Genomic DNA, 25,453 nt, shown 5'->3' with positions numbered 1-25,453 from the left:
CAGTTGGCTCCATTGTCATTTCGTAATTACCATTCCATTGTCGAAAGGGCTAACTCACGAGCCATTCTAGTTAACGCGGTTGGCCCACGGGCTCCCCAGGGTTTTGCCGAAGTATCGCCGAGCATTTTAACATTAATTCCAAGACAGCCGAATTCAGGGCCATTGTTTGCCCTATCGTAGGTCGGGGAAGAAACGAGAATGGAGACGGCGATCCTGGTATGCTGGTTAACGTCCGGTCCGTTCAGAATGGCGCGAGTTGCCTCAAGGGTCGTAGTCTCTATTAAAGCGGGATAGTCCAGTGGACCTTGTCAGCAGATCAAAACGCGAAGATCGCTTCGAATGGAAGCAGATCGCCCGATTTTGTGCACGATTGCGTCACGACGTGAAATTGCACGAGTTGGAAAAACGTACTCGTTCGAACAAATAGCCATTACGCGACAGAAATATTCGCTCTTTATATCTAAAGATCGCATGCATTCTTGCAGAAACTATACGAACGCGTATTACTTTGTGACGTTCCTTTCGTCGTGTCTCAAAGAAATGGAAAAGAAATGGTTAAACGAATGGCAACGAGGTCACCGATTTATTAACAATAAACGTCAACCTGGTATTCAAAGTCAAAGACACATCTCTCGTTTTTTCGTCGACTGTATACATATATACGTAGAGCACGGTCAAGCTGATCCCTTAATGGACAGGATCCCTAGTTCGCGATTAAGCCACTACATAATATACATAGGAACGTGTATTGCCGTTGTTTCCTCGTGGGAGCGTTGAACAGGTTGCTGCTATTTGTCCGACCTAATCGAGGCCGATGAAGCACAACGGCGCGACGTCTCTTTTCTTCGTGCAACACGAAACGCCATTCGCGTGAAACTTTAATAACCTTCTTATCGATAATCGTTCCGGTGCACAGGGTTAACGAGCAGATGGGCGGCCGCGTCAATAGACTCTCCGATAACCCAGAAATCAACTTTCTCATCCTCGAAATATCCGTTCACCTGTTTTGTGAATAAATTAAACGCGTCGCGTACTCGTCTTCACGATCGATCGAACGCTCATCGCCCACGATGCACACTGCTCTTTCTTTTCCTTTTTCGGTGTTTAGTTTCATCGTAACGCTGGAATCAGATATGAGAGAGAAGCACGTCTCTCGTGACGATTGAACCCTACCCTTCTGTAATGCAAGACGCCCCTTTTATCCCTTGCGTCGCTCGATTCACGCGGAACGGATTAAAGTAAGCAGATTCGGACTGTTCGTTAGAAATCCGTACAACTCCAAAGGAATTCGAGTTGCCTTCTACTTGCTTCTTACGGAGCTAGTCTTACGAAGCAACCTCGCTTATCTTCGGAGAGTAATAGGTATTTAAACTTATAGCAGGTTTGGAAGATTTCAACCCCGAAATAGAGATAGAGACAGCCAGGTTGGTTCGGCGAACGATTAGGTGTTCGTTCGTAGACAAGCTCCTGCGGATTAAAAGGGTAGCTATCGCCAGTAACAAGATTATCCTGAAGAAGAAGCACGAACGGGGATGAAGAGGCGGAGGAGAGGGGCAGGGTCGAATGTAGTAGACCGGCACGAGGATGAATGTTGCCGGGAGGGTGGAACCCGCGTGCTCTAGTTGAAGCCCTATCCGTATAGGTGTCTGCCGTAGAAACGAACGCTGATCTCGTTACCGTCTAAAAAACACATCGGGAAAATCCGTGGAAGTATCGGAAGAAGCGGTAAACCGAGCTACCTCGTCCTGCCTCGTAGAATCGATCTCGGGGAATTTATCTCGTGGCTTGTGGCTCTTTTTTTCTGCGACCACCGCTACGGAGTTCTTAAAATCATTGTGGGTAAGTAGATACTTAGGAAGATAAAATCGATAAACTGGCACGATAAAGAGGTCCGATACAGCAACGTCGAATGAACGCCAACTTGGATGCCGTAAAATAGTAATTCCGAAGGGTGTAGAAATTATTTGACGATGAAGGACGAAAAGTGGATTCAATGAACTCGAAGAGAGTTATGACGCCAAAGTTGAAGCTTATCGGCGAAGTTTTTTAGTTTCCGCGATTCTTCCGCTCTCAAGATGAATTGCTGCTTTTTTCGACGTTCATCGAGCTTAAGGGTAGGAACATTCCCAGACCGCATTATCCGGCCTGCTACATAATTTATCCTCCGGTCTGATTCGTCTTTAGATCGTCGAATGGATTAACGAAGCTCGATCATAGACCGTACGATGAACATTTTCTATCCTCTCTTTTACATTTTCCTCTTCGAATAAGTTAATCCGTTGGTAGTACGTTTCCCGAACTAATTTTCTTCCTCGTCCGTTCCATCTCATTTGCCGGATTTTTCGTTATCGTTTCCCCTCTCTTTGTGCTCGATATCGCGATCGCCCGTCAGACATTTCGGAGAACGATCCTACGTCGTTGGGAAACAGCTCTCTGGGAAACTTTCAGTCGATACGGTGCCACGAAACACTCGTTTCGGCCAGAGGAGCTTCCATCCCGAACGAGAATACAAACTTTCTCCCCCCGACTGGGGAAGTTCATATCAGAAAAGGGTCTCTAGCTGACCCCGAAGTGCTCGCGACTGAAACTTCCAATCGACTTTCTTCCTCGTCTCTACCAAGGAATTTGCATGTACCTTAACCCGTAACGACTCTTTTCATCGCGAAAACAGGGTATTGCCCCTTTTGCGACCTCTGTATTAAGCAGCGCGTTCAAGACAACCTCTCCGAGCGGGCTGCTTCTCACCAAAGAATAATTTTTGACGGCCAAGCTCAAGATGGTAGGCGAGCTTCTTTTATGCGAAACACTCGCTCCGCTCCTTGTTATCAAAGGACATTCGAGGCGCCATCGTTGGGACACTTTTCCTGGCCTTGTTTCTTTAATATTCCCGTTATTCCATCCCGTGAAACAATCTAGCATTTCGTACGCCTTCCGTTTCGCACGCTCAGCTACTCGACGAGAGAATGAAAGTCGACGCCGAAAGAAAGTTCCTACCTGTTTCTTTTTCATGGCCACCTATTATAAACAAGGCGGATCAGCGGAAATATTTCGCCAAGTATTTCTTCGAGTTTCCTTTAACGCGCTTCGAGCGTGAATAAGACGCCTCTTTGACTCTTCAAAATAACTCGAAGAAATTAAAGATAGAAATGTGTGTAAAAATCCACCGTGGAAAATATTCCTTTCGACGATCAAGAAACGCTTCCTACGCTGCTTTTCGCGTTCGCGGGGGATTACAATTTTATTGAAGTAAGCACGGTGTATACCGTTTAAGACGCAACCATCGGCTGTGTGCAGCGTTCGTTCTATTCGTCAAACGTTTACAGCGTGAGCACGTAACACGAGGCGAGCTTGGAAAATTGAATAAGCTGCGCTGTAACCGCGTTTCTGCTCGCGTTGAAAGTCGTCGGTTGCGGAGAAACGTCCTTTTCGCGAGAAATCCGTCAAGTGTACGGTAGCTAATGAACCTGAGAACAACGTTTTACTGGAAAGCTGTTTGATGGTTTTGCATTTCCGCGCGATCCTATGTGCTTAGTTTGCAAAATATCGAACAAGTTGCAAAAAGTAATAGAAAAGGCAATTATAACGGTTCGTGGAATCCTTTGGGGCCGCCCACTGGTTTGCCCTTTTCCTTTTTCTCGTTTAGTCGACCGAACCCGACAAACAGTTGGGACAGGCAACCAATAAAACATTGGTCGATCGGAAGGTAAACGACGAATCGAATTTGAGCGGCGCGTGTTTCATTTTGAACAGAGGAAATGCAACAATCGGGAACGGAATTAATTAACAACGGAGTAGCTAATTTCCTCGGATTTCAATTGCACGGATTATAGAATACGAGACAAGCCGTCAAACGGCGTTTACCATATTTCAGTAAACATGGCCCGTAGCATCGTTGTTGCCACAGTTAACAGTGCGTTACGCTCGAGCATGTGGGACGATGCATGCATACCGTACCGTACGGTGTGCTCGACCTTCGACACACACAGATATAGACATACGCGCACAAAGAGGCAAGCTTGTCCACACATATTGGCAGGCCGTGTAAATACGAAAGGCGTATCGGCCTTAGGCCATTTATAGGTGAGATCGAGAGTGTTACTTCGTCTCTACTTCTCCCTTTATACTCCTATAACCCGCCATAATTACGATACTGGCTTAGGCGGCCGTAAAGGCAGCACGGAGTAAAGTAACGAGACAAGGGTGCCTGTATCCGCGCTGGTGACAAATATTGACGATAAAACCAACTACGATACGATCCTATAATGTTCTCTGCAGAACGCGCAATTATCACAGACTAGCTGACTATCGTTTCATAAATTCGATCCACGGAGGCCGCCGGTCGTTTCGTTATTTCTGTCTGTCGACCTTTTGCGATCCACCCCTTGTAGCTTCATATCGTCTGACCAACCATACGGTCCGGATTATCCTGTTATTCCGGCGTTGGTAAACCGTAACGCACGCTGGATACGCGTTGGATTGTAATTGGTTTGTTTCTCCTGTTAGATGTGTGTGTGTGTGTGTGTGTGTGTGTGCTCGCGCTACGTCGCACGAAAATCGACGGGATCGTTTGGACCGGATCGAACTGATCGTTGCCAGACGGAAGAAAATCGTCCCGGCAGATTTCCTGCGGGGGCGGGGGGGGGCGAATCTCACGAAATATTCACGAGCAAATTACAGTCGAGCATAGCGCGCTGCATAATCGCCGGGCGCGAAACGTCAGTGATATATCACAAACTATGTGAATTATTAGCGCAGAAACTCGACTCGGTGAATTAACACGCAACGCAGTTATCGTTTTATTGAATTATTCATGGAGGCGAAGCGATAGCGGCCGAGGCCGAAGTATCTCGCCTCCCCTCGCCCTGTTCCAACGTGATATTTAATGCGTCGGTGTCTTTAACAAATTTATCTGACCGCGTGAATTCCATTAGCACGGCCATTTGCCCCTCTCACGAGTCGCGTTAGAAAGTACTTTCGAATCCATTTCCGTAATCGCTACCACTGAAATTAAATAGTTTGGCGCCGATTTTCATCGATCTGGAAATTCCCGTATTCCCGTGTCTACCGACCCCATAGCTTGATTCCCTCAAATAACAAGTTGTACGATCGATACGCGCGACACCGACGAGGGAAGGTTTGATGGATGCTAGAAGGTTATCTCGGTCGAATCTTTCGAGACGTCGAGCATATTCAGATAGCATCGGACCATGGTCGAATCGCAGGGAGATTAGACGATCGAAGACGGCCGAAACAAAAGAGTACAGGAAGAAGGGCTGGGTAAAATAAAAGAGTGCTTTTCCGTAATGATTGGAAGGCTCGTCCATTAAAATCCTGCTTACTCACCGAGTGCTCCCACCATTGTCCTAATTAGTCACGAATTTCTCGAGAGCCACTCGTGCTCTCCCTTCTTTCTCTCCCATTCCTTTCCCTTCCCTTGCCTCCTTCCTTTTCGTCTTTTTTAATCTTCTCCAGTCTGCGTCCATCGCTACGTTCGCGCGTCGCCGACAGGATGCCCCGACAATCGTTTCTTTCCTTTTCGTCTAATAGGCCGGGGACCAAATTGCTACGAATTAAAGGTATGATAATCCAACCTGAACTCGAATAACTCGGCCGTCGTCCTTTCTTTGAACTTAAACCGACTGAAACTAACTTTCTCCTTCGTGAATCTACCGCTACTGATAAGAAAACGTGAATCCACGAATTTCGTTCTCATCTTTCTCGCTTCTTGACCCTTGAATTTTCCGTCGGAAGAAGGCGGCGACGCAGAAGTTCGTTTCGTCGTTTCCCTCGTGCGACGCATTCACGGCCTTTAACCGTGGAAACGACGTCGGCAGACGGTTCCCTTAAATCCCATCTGGACGGTATTTCACGGGCCTACGATGCATTTTGCCCGCGTAAATGTCTCTATCATCACGGGTATCGCTTTATGCCTTTATACTTTTATCTCAGAGGCGCGACGGACGTTGCTCTCTCCATGATACGGACTACGATATTTCGCGACGTCGTTAAAGCCTGCTTGTAACTGAAACTTACGAGATCCGCCGGCTCATGACGGCTATTCCACCTAAGGGGACTACTAACCATACGCCTATCAAGTGTCTTTTAACTATTTTCGTAAATGGATTTACGCGTGGAACGACGCGTTATGCGTCGCCTCGATATCGGAAGTGATTGTTCCGCCTTCCCTTATCGTTTTCACCCTCGACGAGCTTTTTTTCTGCTCCCTTTTATTCGCCCGGCTCCGTGGTAATATTTCGTGGAAGAGCAACAATAACCTGCTCTCATTATCACCGGTTATTTATATGCCTTTTATGCTATGTAGACGATCGTATCTCGCCATTCGATCTTACTCGGCTCTTTTTATTTTTCACTATCGTACGTCGTTTCCCGTTTCCTCGCCTGCTAACGGAATTTCACCGGGGAACAATGCGATATCGCGATGTCTGTGACGACTGGCTACATCAGAAAGGATTACGCGATATCATAACGGTGTACCCTGAGAGCGAAACCAGGATTGAAAGAGAAAAGTTAAAAGCGAAAAAAGGAAGGTGGAAGCGCGAGGAGCTCGACGTTATATGTATTGAGAAGCAACGCTAACGACTACGTCTCATGGAAACGAGAACGAGGGAAACAGACGGCACGTTTGTGTTCGCACTCGTATCTCGCGATTCGCGAAAATTCGCCAAGTTATCCGCGTCTGCGACGCCTTGGAACAAAGCAGCAGCCACGACTGCCACGTGACAGCTCGCAAATATTAAATTGCAGAGCAAGGGAACGCGAAAAAATGGAACGGGCCGAGGCGGTAGACGCGAGACTTCCGTCATATTTCAGGGGACACGTTTCACGCATCAGAACTTCTCAACATGTAACGTAAATAACTAGCGCCGTGGCATCGTGGCGCCGTGCGCCCAGCTTGGCACTTAGGTTTACAAAGTTTTCATATTTCATTGTATATCTTTGGCTGAAATTACTCCTTTGGATTTCGCGCAAAGATTACAGCAGAATTTAGGCACACCATTTATCATTCAGTCGCTATGGCTTTTCGCTATTTACCACCTTTACAAATTCGGAGACAAAGTAAATACTAAAATATATGCTATTTATATATAAATTAATATTTATTTACTTCGCCTTAAATTATTTAAGCTTTGCTTCGAAATAAATGATCGTAGTATTTTTATTTACCGCATTTCACGTGAACTTTACACAGGTTCCCTTTAAAAAATATCGTCTTTTGATTTCCTAACATTTACATCGTTTATCATTTTAACTCCCCTAATAGGCAACTATCTATTATTTAAAAAATAAGCAGTTTCCATCGTGTTGTACCAATCTCGATATCGTTGCCTTGTACTCTGAACAAAAGGGTTATTTCGAATTAACCAGAAATCCACCCCGATAACATTTCAACCTTCCAAACCTTCTTCTGTCTTTAGCCATATCAATTACGTATCGTATCTCTATTCGTTGTTTACCTTATTGATTCCATTTCCCTCTCAAGATCTCTGCTTGAACGTTTCCTTCTTGATCTATCTTCTCTGCCGTTTTTCAAGTACTTACCTCACCCTTCAATTACTCATCTACTTTCTCTTTCGTGTTCGCCTCCGATGATAGGATGGTAAGCCCCAGGTTTTCACGAAGAAAAAAGGATTCACGGTGCCGCAGTTAAAATATTGAAATATCACCACCGGGGGATCGTGGGAACGTTGAACTATATTAATTTGAGCTAATTAATTACCGGTTGTTAACGGCGTAGTTCGCTCTTACTGCGCGCCGACTGTACTTATCGGAAATAATTAATTGCTTCGCAGACGATATCAAGTCGCGAAGTAACAGTTTACCGCGCCCTACGCCATCGTAGAAAATTTTCAACAAATAATTACGCGAAAATTAATATGACCGATTGTTTTGCACCCGACGTAATATCTGCGTCGGTGATCCACCACAATTTCGTCAACCGAACACCACGTTCTCGTCCGCGTTACAAACACGGAACAGTGGAATTCGAAAAATTTCCTTTCAATCGCTAGAAACGACTCAACGATGGTTGTCAAAACACCAAATCGATTAAAACGACGCAACAATCCTCCGAGGGCTGTAAATTCGTCACGCCGTGTTTCAATTACGATTTCATTTTTAATTACGCGTGGTCGTTTCGCGATGTCGTAGGGAACCACGTTACCGTCGCGTTATAAGGAAATACGAGGCGTAAGTATTCCCGTTGCTACGACCGGCTATAGCAGTAAATTATAAAAAAGAAAAAGAAGAAAGATGGCAAAGGTGAGGGGAGGAGAAAGAGAGATCTTCGGATAAATTTACGAGGAACGCCGCGAGCTTCGTAGACAAGTGGCGCGTCCACCTCGTAAAATCCATGCCTCTCTTTCTCCCTTCTTCTTCGGCTGTTCCCTTTTTCACCCTTGCCATTCCTCTTACTGCTACTTCGCAGTTCTCTCTATTTTCGACGAGCATAAAGTCCACGGTGGGCTAGCAGAGCGCATTTACAACCCTTGGACTCGAAAGCCAAAGCGGGTATGTGTGCACGTTGATTAACCCCCTTGTAATTCCACCCTCGTAGTTACGTTAACGCCACGTACCACCCCCCACCGCAGTACTCTTTCACCCTCTTTTCGTCGTACGCGTATGCCGCGGTTGTTACCGACCGGCTTTTTCGCTTTCCTTTACCCTCACTGTACGACGTTAAACGCGCCGATTTTTTCCTTTATCTTTCCCACCCCCTCCCTTTTCGTGCCATTAATACGCGTTGTTTCCCGACTGAAACCAATTTTTCACCGGTTCGTCGCTCGTCAACGAGCTTTACCGCCACCTTGCAAATGATCGCGCCAGCATTTTTTTCAGCCGCATCCTCCTCTCGTCCGTCGAATCTGCTCTCGTTCGCTCAGTGCGCTATTTCGTTCAGCACTTTTCTCCCCGCTTATTATCCGCGGCAAGATACAAAATCGTCGAGTAAACGCTCACGTTGCCGTTTAATCGCGAAGTACGATCTTACGACGGTCGTTGGCGCGACGCGACCGATTAATGGCGCTCGTTCTGCGTTACAAGTGGTGAGCCCTAGGGGCGGAGGAAGAAGTTTCACGAGGCGCTTGGTTCCGTCGCCAATTTCAAGCCAGTCTATTAATTAACAAGCACGCTGCATCACATTTGCATATCGCTCATATTTTATTTATGATCGTAGGAGCGCGCGCGCGCGCGCTAGCGAGCTCCATGCCACACCCGACATCGTCTCCGCGATACGTCGCAATTCCAGGAGCACGCATAATTCTCCATAATGCGGAAAGTTCGTTTTTCTCGAACGGAACAGGGATGTGAACGGCATTAAGAGAGACTTACACGGTGCCCGGAACATGTAGTGAGAATACGCGTGCAGGCTCATTACCGTCGGCTATTCATGTATTCCGGTATGATTATTATCGCGCAGCGATTTATGAAGGTTCGCGCGTGAAACTGCCGCGCCAAGCGCGCGAGACGACCCGGATAATTTGCGAGAGGATACTGTTTCGGATTTCGTAACAGAGGAAGAACATCTTCCGCCTTTATTCCGCCAACATTCTCATCGCGACTTCCGTGGCAAAGCTGTTCGTCCGAACGCTTAAATGTTTTCGAACATTCGTATTTCATGTTCTCTTTCACTCTTACCCTCTTTCTTTCTTTCTTTCTTTCTTTCTTTCTTTCTTTCTGTTGTATTTTTTTACAATGATACATTTCAAAATGTTTTATACAATACACAATATATAATGTAGGTTTTTAAATACCTTTGTCAGGCACGAAAGTGTTTCAATCTACATGGAAAAGTATATTGAAATCGTTGAATGAGTTTTTTTCGTACAAAAGTTCCAAGCTGCTTTTGTATTTCACGTTTAACGAATCGAACCTTTTCTCTCATGGATCTATTATTCATCGTATCGTGGGAAAATATTAGTTTCCTACGTATAGAAATATAGCTTGTTATTTTTAGACGATGAATTGATAACATTACCATCTTCGCACTTTCATTTTCAAATAATTTCAAATATCTTTTGTACCGAAGATAAAAAGTTTGTCCTAATAACTAATAAACGTGTAATAAACAAGCGTCGTCAAACATCTCACAATCCGTGTTGAGACGATTAAATTCAATTAGAAACGTTATACACAGAATCACTCCCGAGGCTCACGAAAAGTGTTTCTGATCGCGTTCTGTTGCGAAACGTTGCAAGGAGCATCGTCTATCGTCGCCTGCAGGCATGCAAGGAGCTTCGGCACCGCATAACTATCGATCGATCGAGGAACGTAAAACCGTTTCGTGACTGGCCGCGGGAAACTCGTCGCTTTTCGTTGCTTCTTATTGGCGGCTGGCGAACAGCCAGCAAATCTTCTCTGCAATCTCTTTTCCCAACCCGGACCAAAGACACATAGTCCGTAAGTCAATTATAAGGTGAGAAAACGAGGACAGTCGCGGGTTGGATGGCTAGCAATAACGGGAATGGACAATATAAAAGAAGCCATGGCTTCGTGACGCAGTTACAGAAGCTTCCTCGGGGGGTTTGCCAGAAAGCTTTGTCCTTTCGGCGCGTCTCTCTCTCTTGAGCGTCGATACAAAGACGGCTTTATGAAATTCCAGGAGACGGAGCTGCAAAGAGGCGGCTAGTTTCGTTCTATCGTCGTACGAATCCTTGGAATCTCTGATTGTGAGTTAAATTATGAATGAGACGCGATAATTGAGTATTTAAAGTAGTTCAAAGAACGTCCAATATTTATTCGTATTTGTTCCAGAGATTGTTAGATATTTATTAGGATCTTGAATGTAATGAATAGTCTCTTGTTCTTATGATTTAATAGCATCATATAAATGAAAATACTTTTCCAAATTGGTTAAAATATGTATAATTTATCAACACCTATCCTGAAGGATTTTGGAGATATATTAGGGTCCTGGATATGACGCACAGTCGTATATTTCTAAGACTTTTTAGAACCATAAATAAGGTTATAATAACGAAATATATAAAACGATCGGTAACACGCATCAAATCGTTCGATCTTGGCTTCATTGATTTCGACTTCTGAATAACATTGAGCGAAATAACGGAACGCCCAAGCTGGCTACTATTGAAAACCTCTTAAAGCCTCGCCTACTTTTCCATTGACTGGCGATTCGCCAGCGATACGTCCCGACGATTTCGACGATTGTTCGAGCCCGATGAAAAGCCTCGAAGGGTGAAAGCCAACGAACAGAATGGACTGGATCAATTAAAAGACGCGAGAGGAGAATTTACGGAAACGCGGAAGAGAAATGGCCAGCCGAAGAAACATCGTGGAAGGGTTACGAGCTGGAAGAACTAAACGACTAGCAGCTAATATCGCGAGAAATACTGTTATTGCTGCTGATATTTCGTGAAAACTCGGAGCACCGCCAGAGGGAAATCTCCTTATAACCCCTTCCACCGCGAAAGGATTGCGAGCGATACCAACGTCCATATTGCACCTCGTTTCACCTCTAATGCCTGCTTCCCGATCTCCCAACGAGAACAGACAATTCTCTCCAGATTAAACGCAATATAGATGGGAAAAAGTGGAGAAGTTACGCTCTCACGAATGTTTGCGCAAATATTTGAACGATTCTGCCCCGATACAATATTGTTTGACAACTCTTTCTCCCTCTCTCCCTCTCTCTCTCTCTCTCTCTCTCCCTCGCCCTATCTTTCTTTCTTTCTTTCTAACGCTAGGGATAAATCCTTGAAAAATGATCTTCATCCCATGAAGATTGTATTTGTATTCAGATTCAAATTTAGATGTTCAAATACAAATTCAGTGATGAATCTTCGAATTGAAATTCATGGCTCTAAGTTCAAATTCGAACTAGCATTAAAATTCAAATTTAAATGCAAATACGAATTAAAATTCGTTCAGGCAATTTTAAATTCCGGTTTTTCTTTTTAGATATGACATTTCGAGGATCATATATACATCTTGATAACAATTTTCTCATATCCTTTGGCATCGTGTTTTTGTAATCTGTACTCGAACGTAATTGTGATCGCACGCGTCTTCCGATCGATGCACCTTTTTTTCGTTCAATAACTAATATCGCGGCAGATATTGTTGCCGCTGATGTAACAGGGAAAATTTGCAACAGCAAAATTCGCCTCGGGAAAGCTTCTTGCAACTGGTTTCGTGCGGGCGGAAGGTTTGCGAACGATACCAGCCGGGTTTCATCCGCTTCCCACGTAATTCACGTCGACTCTTGTTACCGAAGCCCGGCCGGAAAATTCACGGCGAAGATCCGGAGGGAGAATATTTTTTCGCGAAATTATTATTGTTTCGCGACTAAAATTATATACGACGCGGTAGCGTCTGGCTTTTAAACGCTACGTTACAGGAACAATATGAAATTCACGGAAGCTACCATTATCCCGATTCGCAGAATTTCTATACGGAATTCGTCTCGCGTTAAAATCCAATACTTATAAATTTTTTAACAGAACTGAAAAAAGAGTAAAACCGTATTTTTCAATTTTCGTAATTAGTGGCGTGTCTCCGCTCTCGCTAATCGAGAAGTTTCTTTCTCCCAGACTCCAGGTAAACTTTCTTCTTCTGGGAAAATTCTAACCGCATGCGATAAATCGCATAGTTTATCGCTAACGCGTATCAGGCTCGCTAAACGCTTAAAAGGTGGCTGCAAAACGTACATTTTATGTTAGTACGGAAGTTAAACGTCGTTAGAAGGAGACAGCAGTAATTCCTTTAACGTAGTTTCGGCATAGGAAGAGAGCATCGTGGTTCCGCCAGTGTTATCGCTACTTACTCAGTTGAACAATCGAATTACGATTGTATCGTCTGTACGCGCAACAGTACTGTCCGAACATTGCAACGCTTCTCGTTTAATACGTAATGCAACAGTGTTAAGGTAGCGTGTACGAGATAATCAAAGCCCCGTCTCGCCCAGCTGTAATCCGGGATAGTTTCTTCGTCGAAGAGGTGTACCAGCCGCGTTTCCCCTATAATCCTGTAATCCACTGGTTCTAGAGTCTATTACGTTCTCTTTACATAATCTATAGGATCGCCGCTGTCGTCGTCGTAAGGAAAGGCGCCATAAACAAACGGCTGATACGTGTACCAAATGCGTCGTTGGGCGGTTTACCGGCCGTTCGAGGGAGCCGCACTTTTGGAACGACAGAAATTATTTCGCAATATTGATCGTAGCGGAAAATTCTCGGGAGATCAAACGTACGATAAACCGGTATCTAAGAAGAAGGGTGAGCGGAGTCAATAAAACCGGCATGTCGTAAACTAAACGTAACGCCACGGAGAAAGTCGGTTGCCTGTGTAGTTAAAAGGATTAGTCGAGATGCCATTGCGCGGAAACGGTAAACGGATGCCAGTACGACGGTTCCTTCCTTGGTAAAAATTTCACCAGAAACCGGCGCAATATCGGTTTTACGGGCGCGCTTTAAAGATGTATCTAAGCCGCTTGTATGACGTGTACGTGCTGCTCGATGGACATTAAGGGGTTAAGGCACGTGAGAAACCAGACAAGGCCAACTTGTGTATCGCTGAAGTCAAAACCCCCTTCTTTTCGTGACATTAGTCACTTTTCGTATGAAATACGAACGTTAAATTTTTTGATAAACATTTCTGTCGTGAATAGTAGATAGGACGAGGGTCCACTCGCGCGATGATTCACCGGCAAATAATGCCAGCAAATTACGAGTTACAGATTATAGACTTCTCTTTTACGATATTACAATTTTTCCTCGAATACGATAATCGGATAACTTGTGCAGTTCGTAGAATTTATTTGTAAAATTTTGTTCGTTTCATTAACAGGCTTTTCACCGTTATGCAATGGTATTTATTAGCAGCGGTAAGTCGTCAAGCTGTAATCTCGCGCTAAATCACGTTTCAGCAAAAAAGTGTCGTGAAAATTCCATTCAGCTTAGCGAAGCGCGTTACTTACTCAAATAACGAAACTAAAAGTCGTTACGTTAAAAATGCAGATAGTCGTACAAGCGCAGAGCTTAATAGACGACAAGGGAAAGTACTGCAGGATTTTCGTACATAAAAGGTTAAAGGGGAGTTGATTTATGGCGCGTTGGGATCTTAGGTGAAAAATGGCCGATCGAAAGTACGGGCAGAAATATCTAGCTGGTGGCTTTGCCGCTCGTACGAAATGGCTCGGTCTCATGCCGCTTAAGTACATATGCCAACACGATTCCCCGTGAACCGAGCACGATCCGAAATGGAGAGCGCGTCCGCAAAGCGCGATAAAGCTCCTAGATCGTGGTGCGAGCACGCAACCTCCCTCTTGGAACGCGTTAAAATTGCATCATGCTCGGGATTTATCGGTCTCCATCATCCGTAATCCTCTTCTAATTCGTTGAATTTTCATTTCACCGACCGAACGAAGATTCTCGTTCGAAAGATGTGGACGTTTATACGAGAAATCGCGTTGGAAACACGTTGATCGTCGCCATACGATTCCCTGAGGGAAATCTTCGACATACTTTCTAACCGAATATCCAGAAGTTGGCAACGCTCGTTGCCCGAAATCGGGCCGCCTGGAATTACCAAGAGGAGTTGCTCGAGTGCGATCGTGCCGCCGGAGGAGGAAAAAATGATGACCAAACTTAGGTTATTACCGCGGCACCGAGTTTAATCTAAATGCGAATCTAACGAGGACGAACCCCAACCTCGTTCGTGTGATGGCGCACACTCAAAGTCGTCGCTCTGCAATTGTATTCCTCTCGTCTGTACGTACCGCGTCTCTGTGTGTTTCAGAGTACACAGATTCGCGACTCGCGCTTCTCAGACAGCTTCTGTCTCGCCGACGACATGTATAACGGTTTCTGATAACTAGCACGACCTTTCGAACTTTCCAGACTATCTTGTAATTAGACGAATTTGCTTAACTTTCGCGCCGCGTATCGCCGTTTTCGTGTCAACCGATCCTCCACCGAAGATCCATAAATAACAAGAATACAAAGTGACGAATAGTTTTCTTCCTTGCGCCGTAATTCATACTTTATCACTGCGTGTAACTGGAAATTGTTGTCCTCCAGAGTATTGCTGGTATCAAGGAAGACACGAGTTAAATTATTCAACGGGAAAGGTAAATAGGACCTACAAAACGTCTACTCGATATTCTTTATTCCACCGTATCCTGCTGATCTTTTTCTCTTCCTCCTTCGATTCCTTAATACGAATTCGATCTTTCTCTCTGTCCGCCAACTACGGTAGATCGTCGTTCAGTACTTTGCGTACGACAGCTCGTCCTTGAAATATCGATTCGCATCCGACGGGTACATCGAACGGTTTCAAGATGGCGGTTGACGAACGAAGCAGACCAGAAGACGCAGTCAAATTAGATTATCTCTCTGTCTTAGTTTCTAGAATGTCTCTCCTCTCGCTCTTTTCTCCCTTCGTGCACGGAGAACACGAGGACAGGCAAACTTGGATTTCTGACTTACGTTGAAACGCAGCCACACTTTGCTCTGACGTTCGCATAGATTTGCATAATTCGTCTTAATAGCGATCAGCCGGAATCCTTAAGAAGCAGTACCCTTCTCTCTAAGGATTCATCTCGGCAGAAGATAAAATATTCCCTGCAGCTGTATAAAGTTAAGGATTGCTTCCGGAAATTTTCATAAAACGATGTACGAAGATATCAATGATCGTCTGATAGAAACGATGCGAGCTGTTTATTAAATTGCCACGTGCGAAATGTTTTTCCGAAGTTTACATTGTACGAAATACGTAATACCATCTATGAAATATTATCCCGTCGTCGATCAACCATACCGAAGATGAAGATATCTGTTGCAAATCATATACGTCGAATGCTACGATTAAATTTGAAAAAAATTAAATTTGAAAAAATTTGAATTTGAAAAAAGCCTTAAATTTGAAAAAAGCGAAGGCATGAATAATTAGAAACATAAATTTATTTGCCATGGTCTAAGTACATTGAGAAGGCGCGTTGAGTTACGCGGAGATTACTTTAATTAAATATTTTATGCCTTAAACAAGCTACGTATCGGCGTAATTTTATATTTTCAAAAGCAACACTTTATATACACCGACCTAATATTTTCTACGATGCGTTAGTCCATGAGAGACGGTTATTTTCACTCTATGAAAACACGTCAGAAACACCCAAAATCTTCGCTGCACATGCTCTTCCTTGACCTGACACAAAATTATTGCCTGTCACTGGGCATTCCAATCGAGTAATCTCAATTCTACGTCGAAACTACCGGTCGATCGCAATTACTCGCACGCGGAATTCTGCAGTAACACACACGCGAGACAGGAGAACCACTTACGATTAGATCGATAGCTCGAGTCAGCGTTACCGCGACGTATGGCTTGGTGCCAGACTCAGTCACTTCTGTTTTGTTGCCGTTTTTAGCGCTGCCTGTACAGACGTGGTCGCATACCACGTACCTACGTATACGTATCAACCCGTGGCCTTTTTCCCCTTGCTACGTCGTTCTTCGAGCGACTAAGCGTGGGAACGGCTATTTTTACAGATCATCCCTGAGTCGAACGTGTGACGAAGCAGCTGTCATCGTCACGAAGAAATCCGTTTCGTCAGAGCTCTTTGCGTTGAATTTCCATCGCCAAAATTCGATAACCCTTTTGAAAGCCATGTCACTCACGAGACATACGAAACGTTCGATGGCCAGAAATATAACGCCGCGTCGTTGACTCGTTCAAACTATCGCGTAGGAGATATTAAATTTGATAATTTTCTGCTTTTCAAACGCCAATATTGCAAATGATACATTTCCAATGATGAGAGGAGAGTAAAGCCGTGAGTTGAAAGAAATTCTATGAAAGCGTCCTTGGGTCGAGAGCATTTACTCTTCATTAAATCGCGCGCTAACGCATCGGCAAATAGCAATCGGGAAAAGTAGCCGTCTGAGGCATTAAGTAGTAGACTGTTTGAAACCGGATGCCAAAAGGACGAATTGAAAAAGACGCCTGGCATCGGCGTGTAGGTATACTTTGCGAATTAGACTGTCACTTATTCATATTCATTGAACGTCCCTACTTTACACGAACCATAAACCAGCAGGAAGGTTTTAACTACCGACCCATGACCCTTTTTACTGGCGCTAGCATGGTTAAGTGAAAACGACCGGTGTCTGGTCAGACACGAACGCGTCTTCCATCTACTTTGCTTCCCTATTCTCGTTGATGAAAATTCAAGTGTTTCGCGGAGATACTATCTTATTCGTATCGTTACTAAACGTTTGAACGTATTAAACAAAGGATTTACTGTTCACCACTACTGCCGCTAGTACGTTTAAGCGAAAACGATCGGTTCTTGATCAGGCACGAACACGCCTTTCATCCGAAATTCACACGAGTTACGAATTGTTAGTGACGCTAATATTTCTGAGTGAAAACGGTCAGTACGTGATCAGATGTAGACCTTTGATTCTGCGTCTATTTCTATATTATGACAGTCATAAAGTTATTACTAGTAAATACACCATTTTATACGTATTACTATTAATCACTGGAACTACCCATCGTGTCACACGAGATACGATCGAAATTTTCACTAGTGAAACTGCAAAAGGTCGAATGTGCTTGATGGTTTACCGATCGTGTTGCTTTTATTAAAAAACAGTTACCAGGATATTCGAGGCGCCGCGTGGACGTAGTACGAGAATGATATATCGTTGTCCAGTCCACGGCCCACACGACGTAAATCATTGACGAGCCACGGTACGAAGCACGTCGAACTATCGTCGTCTATCGATCGCAATTATCCGGTAATAATATCATGCAATGCATCAATTTTCTTTAGCGGTCATACGTGCATCAGTGAAACATCCTGAACCAAGGTTATAGTATCGAAAGAAGATATTCGATAAAGTAATGAGAACACGTCGATGACTTTGTAGTCTAACGGAAGACTTTATTGGTCCACTCCGAGTGACCGTTGAACGGTATCGAGAAGCCAGATAAGATCGTACGGGAGAGGTCGACGTTGTTGGCGAGAACAGGCGGGGTTAGAGACTAGTTGGAGGCGGTATGGCGCGGCTAATAGTGTTTAAGGGTTGCGTGCGGCGCCGTAGGTGAATGGCGCCAGGACGTCTAAGCGCCAACGGGCCGACCGTTTCCAAAGTATACAGTATACGTGGTTCGATCGTCGAGATATAGTCGACGATTCGTTGCTGGGAGGGGACAAAAAATACGCATAAGCATCCTTCTGTGAAGCCAATCTACGTAATCATGCAGAGTTACGTACATCCCCGGGAAACGGTATTGCGAGAGTCGAGCGAAAAAAGGGCTGAAAGGCCAATTGCCCTCGAACGAGATTGTTCGTAGCTTGTTCGACGAAAATAAACGGGGGAACCGAGAAGAGTGGTTGCGCAGAGGGAGGGGTGGATGCTCTTGTTCTTTGATTCTTTTCGTCGCTTTTTTTCTTTCCCGCTCTTGTCCTCGTTTTTTTCCTTTTTTTTTTTAACATTATCCTTGTCGTTCCTTCTCATCGACTTTCGTTTCGAGCAATGGAAATGTAGCAAAAATACGGTGAATAGTTCTCTGAGTTGCTTCATCGTTTGCATTCAATCTTCCCTCTCGAATATCTTGATACTTCGCTCCGTCGTCTCGTTACACGACCATATACGTCCGTACGTATACAGAGAAGCATCGGGATCTCGAATAAATTTGTCTTTCGAATGTGTCTTTTAACGATCGCTTAAGAGACGTCGACTTCGTCCGCTTTCGGATATTTGGAGAACACGATGATCGGCTATGAGGATCTCGGACAGGCGACGAATAGAAATTCAACGGTAGGGGAGAAGACAGTGTTAGACGCCATTACCTGAAAAAATCTTAACCTTTTCGAAGGTCCGCCAACATTTTCGGCGCGCTGTAAAAGTTAACGATGGGTTTTGAAATTGCCTCGGCCTTTTTTCGCCGTAACGAGACACGGTGCTTGGTTCTTTGCACCCCATTCTCTATAGTCTCTCGTGCGAGAAACATTTAAGACCGTAACTCTATTGTTATGGGGGTAAGGGAAAAAACCAGAAGGGGCTGTGAAAGAAGCGGGCAGCATCGACAGCCGGCCCAGACCGTAATCGCAAGGCCGGGCTCGAATAAACGTTGAATTCCGTGAAAGGGTTAACGTGGGGTCGAGAATCACTTTATTTCTCGGCCCGTGAAGAATGTTATCGCGGTGAGCCGTGAACGAGAAGAATGGAACGTAGATCGCGAAGGATTTTTCTGCTGCTGTTTCGTATTATACAGCGCAAGAGCTATTCTGTTACTCCGTTACAAACGAAACAAACACGGCATGCATTTTCCTTTTCTTCTCCTTCGTATCTAACCGGCGAATTAATCCGTCTGAGAAAATTGTAGGAGGAAGTCGACTTTCAATCGAGACATTGGATATTCAAATTATCGTCGATCGACCTCCAGGAAAATTGGTTTGCATTGCGTCGTCCTGTTAAAAAATGGCTATCCTCGGTCCCAGGAATGCTCGACGGACATAGTCAATCGCCTCCGGTACTTATGAGATACGTGACCCCCGCAATTCGTGGGGCGGAGGTTGCTCCGCGCCCATGAAACTTAATATTCCGTGGAAAGGACTTACGTAAGGACGTGGACGAAGGAAGAAAGAAAGAGAGGCAGGGTGAACGCGAGGAGAGCAGAGGTGAAGGGGCCAGAGAAAAGAAGGGATAAAAAGAAAGGGAAAAAAACGGAGGAGAGGTACTCGTTGGTGGTAAAGAGCCCCTTCGCCCCCTAGACTTTACCTAGACTCGACCGAGGAATCGATAGGGTGACTCATCGAGGGGCGGTGACGGAGTTCTCTCCCTCCCTTATTCCTTGTCCTCCTTGTTCAGCCTTCCCACGCCCTTCTCGTACTCTTTCCATCACCTTGCTTCCGGTTCTAACGCCGAAAGCGTGTCCAAACTTTCAAACTCTCGCGTACGACCTACGTTCCGGTTACTTCTTCCCGTAGACTGTTCCTCGTTCTTCTCCTCCCTTGCGGGGTCGAAATAACGAAATGCACTATTCGGGGGCCTCGTTTCGGTATTCGCTCGTCCGCGGAATTTGCTGACTTCGATGGCGACTTAAAAAGTTGCAAACAGAAAGGGAGAGAGAGAGAGAGAGGGAGAGAAGGAGAAAATAGAACAAGCTTGCTATTTTCTTGTTCGCCGCGTGTCGTTTTCCTCCGCAGTGCGGTCTCCTAACCAACCTCGGATCGTTGCAAACATCGAATCGATGCCACGAATTTGGCCACGTTCGAACGATATCGTCCTCTTTCTTCCTTGTTTTTCTTGCATTCTTTCTTTACCCGGTGAAAGTAGAGCGACAGACGCACGGCATAAGTGTAAAGTTTTCGCTCTTCGACCACCTCGAGGAAACTTTTCTCTATGAAATAACGAAGTCCGTTGGAAAAGACCGCTGCAGCTGCAACTCGCAACTGCAACTGCATTTCTTCGGTCGTATCTATAACGAACATGCGGCAATATGATCGCGACGCCAGCCAATTTATCGTACACGAACGATCCACCCTCCTGCTGAGTCATCCGACGTCCCTCCTGAATTAACGAAATCTTTCGCACATTTCCATCGGACTTACCCTACGAATTACACGCTCTCCTTTTGCTTCCTTCCGCCATTCGATCTTTAAATAATTAACCATCCAAAGATCGTAAGCCGATTGCACAGCTAAAATATTCACGAAAAGAAGTTAATGGAATCTAAACGAGCGTTCTTCTATCGCGGACAATTACCACGAATTCGCTCTTTTTGCTATAGCCATGTTCGCCTTTTCTTGCTAACGGCAGTGCCGTAAAATCAACCTTCGGGTTTCCAACGTTTTCCAACCGTTCCTTTTCCCCTAAAACTTTCATGCTCCCTTTCTCTCCCCTCCTCTCTCTCTCTCTCTCTCTCTCTCTCTCATTCTTTGTACTTCCTTCTTCGTTCCTTCGAGCTGCTTTCGAAATAACGAGATGTATCGATGTTAACAAAACACTAGAGTATCTACTTCGTGGCACGTGTAACGAGCACGCGACCACATGGCCAATTTGTCGCCCCTAACCATGCCGCCCATTCGCTGATTCATCTGAACTTCCCCCTCGAGTCGTTCAACTTTTATCGGACATTCAGGATAATCATGAAGTCGAGCACCTGGAAATTAACGAACTCGTTTTTTACTCTGTCGATCGGGAAATTTTCAACGTGGCGGATCGTAAAATCGGCGAACAAGGATGATTCATGGTCGTTCGTGTGTCAGAGATAGATGAAACGCGAGAAAACTGATTACCCTCTTGTTCCGGGCAGAAATATAGCTGCAGTCGATGAAAACCGGCGAGGGTCGTAACAAACGTCGAATTAGCCGAAAGAGGTAGCATCAAAGGGTTGCAGAAGCAACTTTCGTTCGCGTAATTCGATCGGTTAATTATCTCTCCTGTCGATGGCCCCATTGTTTCCTCAGATCCGTGGAAAAAGCGTATGGGACAGAAATTCGCGAACTAAAAATAGTTTGTCTTTGATCGAACACTTTGTAATCGTGCATATGTCCGCTCGATTAATTTCATTCATATTTTTATCTCGTCAGTGTTTTCCTCTATCGTGTTTACAGTTGCTATTTCAAATATAATAACACGATTCTTGATTTAATCCATGGAAAGTGATGCAACTAACGAAAGGTGGCGCGTTTTTTGACAAGCGACTCTGGTCGAACACGAATTCCGCGTCGATTTGACCGAAAGAAGCTCGAGCTCTCGAAGTACAGAGCTTAAAGCCCGCGGTTGAATCAATACCGAGAACAGGAGGGAGATAGGTAGACGGCAGAAGAGATAGGAGTGTCAAGGATAGAAGAAAGGAAGGAAGGAAGAAAGGAAGGGACAAAGGAGGCCAAGGAGATTCGTCTTAGACACCCAGATACATACACGTACACGTAGCCAGACACACACATTCTTCGGGCCTGTTCTCTGTGTACAAGCCAGCGTGTCTGTACACCGTGTATATACCCGATAGTTTGTCAATAAGTACATGGAGGTTCTTCGCAACGTTTTACGATTAACCGGCCAGATTTTTTTAACGATATGACCGGCGTCGCGTCGGCATGGATGCTTTATGCCGGTTTCTGTACAACGTCCTTCTAACTACTGTCGTCTTGCTAAGGAGCATCAGTGAGTAGTGTAAACGTACCGTGCTAAATATAAAATATCATGTTTAAAATAATAGTCATCATGATCATCGGTATATCTCTGTCTCTGTTTCCGCCTCTTTCTCTCTCTCTCTCTCTCTTTCTCTCTGTGTTACTGCGAGCTTGAAACTCACTCCTTTTTTACGCTTTCCAACCTTCAGCCTATACGAGACCTGATCAGTCGGTCAATGTTTTTAATCCTCTTACACCGTCAAGAAGAAGACTTTTGGTCTTCCCTCTCGAGGATTCTCGAGCGTATTTCAACTCGCGAGGTCGTCTCTTCGCGATTGATCCGCTATACCCTTCGTTTCGTTTCCTATTTACCGCTCGAACGATCTCTCAATTTTTCTTCCGTTGATTTATTTTCGTTCGCGTTTTATATCACGAGCAAATCGTGACGCTTTCGTTAACGTAACGTCAACCACACTTTTCTACGAGTGGCACCAAAATTAGAACTAGAACTATCTGGTTATTCGTACCCGAGCTTTTATCACATCTTCGTCAAACGCAAACTCATCAGGCGATTAAAACGCTTTAGTTTCTATATATGCGCAGTAGTATTTTACATACTTCTCATTCAATGGTTACGTCTATCTTAGGCTCTTGCAAAACTAAACTTTGACCTCCGTTTTTAATCTACCGATAGTCTCTTGCCTCACGATTAACAGCACGCGCGTGTCGGTTTGACGCATGTTTTACAAAAACAGTCTCACGAAACAGTCGGGCGACCTTCGAAAGATATAATTTAGAACTATTGCTCAATGATTTTAACCCTCTAACATCGAGATCAAATTTTTTCGCACTTTGGGAAAGTTTTCTTTCTGTTTTTATAAAACCTAATGCGCTGTAATTTAACACTAATTTGACCGAAAATAAGTATAATTATCATTTGGTTCATCATTTAATTAATAACTTCTTTACGTATAGTGAATGGAAGTTCTTTCCTTACATTCTGCCTTAGTTCTTTCAAATAAATGTCTATCGTCCTTAGCAATTGAACGATGAATCACAAATTCGGAACTACCAGAATGTAAATTATGACTTCTAATACTTCTCTCGCATATCTCCCAGTTTACTCTCAAATCTCTCGCAAATTACTTGTTGTGACTGTAGCCATCGAAAATTGTAAGTGTTAGTCATCGACGAATTTTACAACTCGCTATGTCGTGTCCACCTGCTATGATGTCTCCTATACGTAATTTCCACTGTGAAGTGATCAAATACTCCAATGAACGTTTCCCTGCGTATGCCTTTAAGCAAATTCTCTACCGATGTTACTAAATTAATTTTAATTCACAGAAATTTTTCTCAATGTGTTTCAGAAAACGGTCTCCTCTCTTTTGAGAATCCCAACTATCACTTGGACCCAGCTCGCCTGGACGATGCTTTGAACAGCAATGAGAACGGCAGCTCTCTGTACGATGAATTGTATCAGGAATTGGTCGGAAACGGTGGCAGAAGCGGCGAAGTGACTGGCGGCGGCGGCGGTGGCGGCGGAGGCGGTGGTACGAGGGTGCAAGCCCGCAGAACGTATGCCACATTGGATCTAGGTAGCATGGGGGTTGACGTCACTCAAGGTCCACTCACACAGGATTCTGTGACCGAGGACGCACCGGACAATACCGACAACCATAACCTAGGGTGAGTAGAGATTCGCTAATTTCGTTTCGTTGACATTAAATACGAATTCACGTTCGCGAATAATATATGAAACGGAGAACGTGGTCGTGATTAAATTCTTGGATACATGCGAAAATATTATAGACAAAAATGAGCAGACCACACGGGCTAAACATGATAAATCCACTTTTGATAAAAGTTGAAAAGAAGAAAATAATCAGATAGATACAGAGATACTGATAGCTTAAAAGTAGGTGACGTAGAAGACATATTTAATTCCAATATATTTTCAAAAAGACATGTGTAATTCCAGAAATAAATGTAAAAGGACATTTGGAAATGTAGGGTAGTTTAATGGCATGTACGACTAGAATTTTAAAATAAGAGAAATATAATTTATCATGTGTCATTCTCATAGTCTTAAATCGGAAATCCCGACTATCCGAATACCGGTTAAAGAGACAATGTATTATCGTAATTTCGATTCAGAAAATTTAGAATATAAATCTGAAGGTAATATTACATTTTTATATAAAAATATTTATTTTTGTTTAATTCTGATATTTAACGATCATATGAAGATAAAGTTATTGTATCGTCGAAAAATCCGATCGTTCTAACAGCTTGTGTTACGATCAGTTTGTATAATTAAAGTTCTACTGTATGTATATCTAAAATCGATAACGTAATGCCTAATATACTCGATTTGACGAAACAGAGAGTCTGATTTCCAGAATGTCCATAATATAATCCGCGATTTATATTAGTCGTCACAGGAATCCACCATTTTCATCAGAATATCATTACGTTTCTGCTTTTAAACGGGTGGCGAGCTCGCAACGACTCTCCGAGTTTCCCTTATTCGTAATATTCTCGAGCGGCTGTCGAAAGCTTCGTATAAGCGAGAAATCGGCTTCTCGAAGCGAAATCGAGAAATCGACTCGCTGGGAATGTTCCTCGTGGTCGTACCTAGGTAATATAAGATCCGGCCAGGCAGAATCGTTGATAAAAGTCCCGAGTCGGACCTCATCGGACTACCGCATAAAATTTCAATAAATCCGGATCCGTGAAAAGGACTCGGACAGAAGGAACGTATAGTCGATGGTACAAGCCAGTTTGAACTTATTCCCGACTGTTACACGAGAGGGAGGGTCTAGGTATTTGTTCGATCACTGAAACTTCTCTTCGTTCAGCTCCGACACTCTCATCGAAACTCCTTTGTCTTCCACGGCTGTTATCGAGCCCTGATAAACGTTGAGAACCACCTTAAAGGGAACCGTCGTTTCTCCCTTTTTGTTCTTTCTTTTTTTTCCTCTCTCCCTTCGATGAAAACCATGAAACAAGAGATTCTCATCAATTCGATGTCTATTTTTCCAATTTGATCGGAATTCTTTTGAAATCATGGCGAATTAAGACTTTTTCCGGACTGTAGAGAAACGAACCCAGCACCGATGAATCGAACGAGCAACTTCGTCAAACCGTTCCAAGTTATTCGAACGCGACTGTTACACCGGCCCTCCCGTATTCGCGATTGTTCAACGGCCTGGAACTCTCCGCGTCTCCTTCGTTCGACACTCCGGTTCTCGCCCAGCTGTTAAGTCCTTTCGTCTCGAGGACCTTTTGTCGGCGATGTTTGGAATTACCCCAAGTCTCGTC

At 44.3% G+C, this 25,453-nt stretch overlaps 1 protein-coding gene across 9 annotated transcripts in view; it reads left to right on the top strand.

Annotated features, from left to right (window-relative positions):
* The window catches only part of LOC117206678 (protein Fe65 homolog), a 146,358-nt gene that overhangs the window by 62,936 nt on the left and 57,969 nt on the right, over positions 1-25,453 (top strand). For 8 of the 9 annotated variants that reach the window (XM_033446218.1, XM_033446212.1, XM_033446215.1 and 5 more), the window contains one exon: positions 23,500-23,818. In XM_033446218.1, coding sequence (XP_033302109.1) covers positions 23,500-23,818 — 319 coding nt within the window. Of the gene's footprint in view, positions 1-22,078; positions 22,161-23,499; positions 23,819-25,453 lie in introns of those variants that run through there. The other variant, XM_033446219.1, reaches the window with a different exon arrangement.

This window comes from Bombus bifarius, unplaced genomic scaffold (assembly GCF_011952205.1).
Source record: "Bombus bifarius isolate JDL3187 unplaced genomic scaffold, Bbif_JDL3187 scf7180000008008, whole genome shotgun sequence".
In the NCBI taxonomy this organism is placed as follows: Eukaryota; Metazoa; Arthropoda; class Insecta; order Hymenoptera; family Apidae; genus Bombus; species Bombus bifarius.
This window is presented reverse-complemented; position numbering and strand designations above follow the sequence as displayed.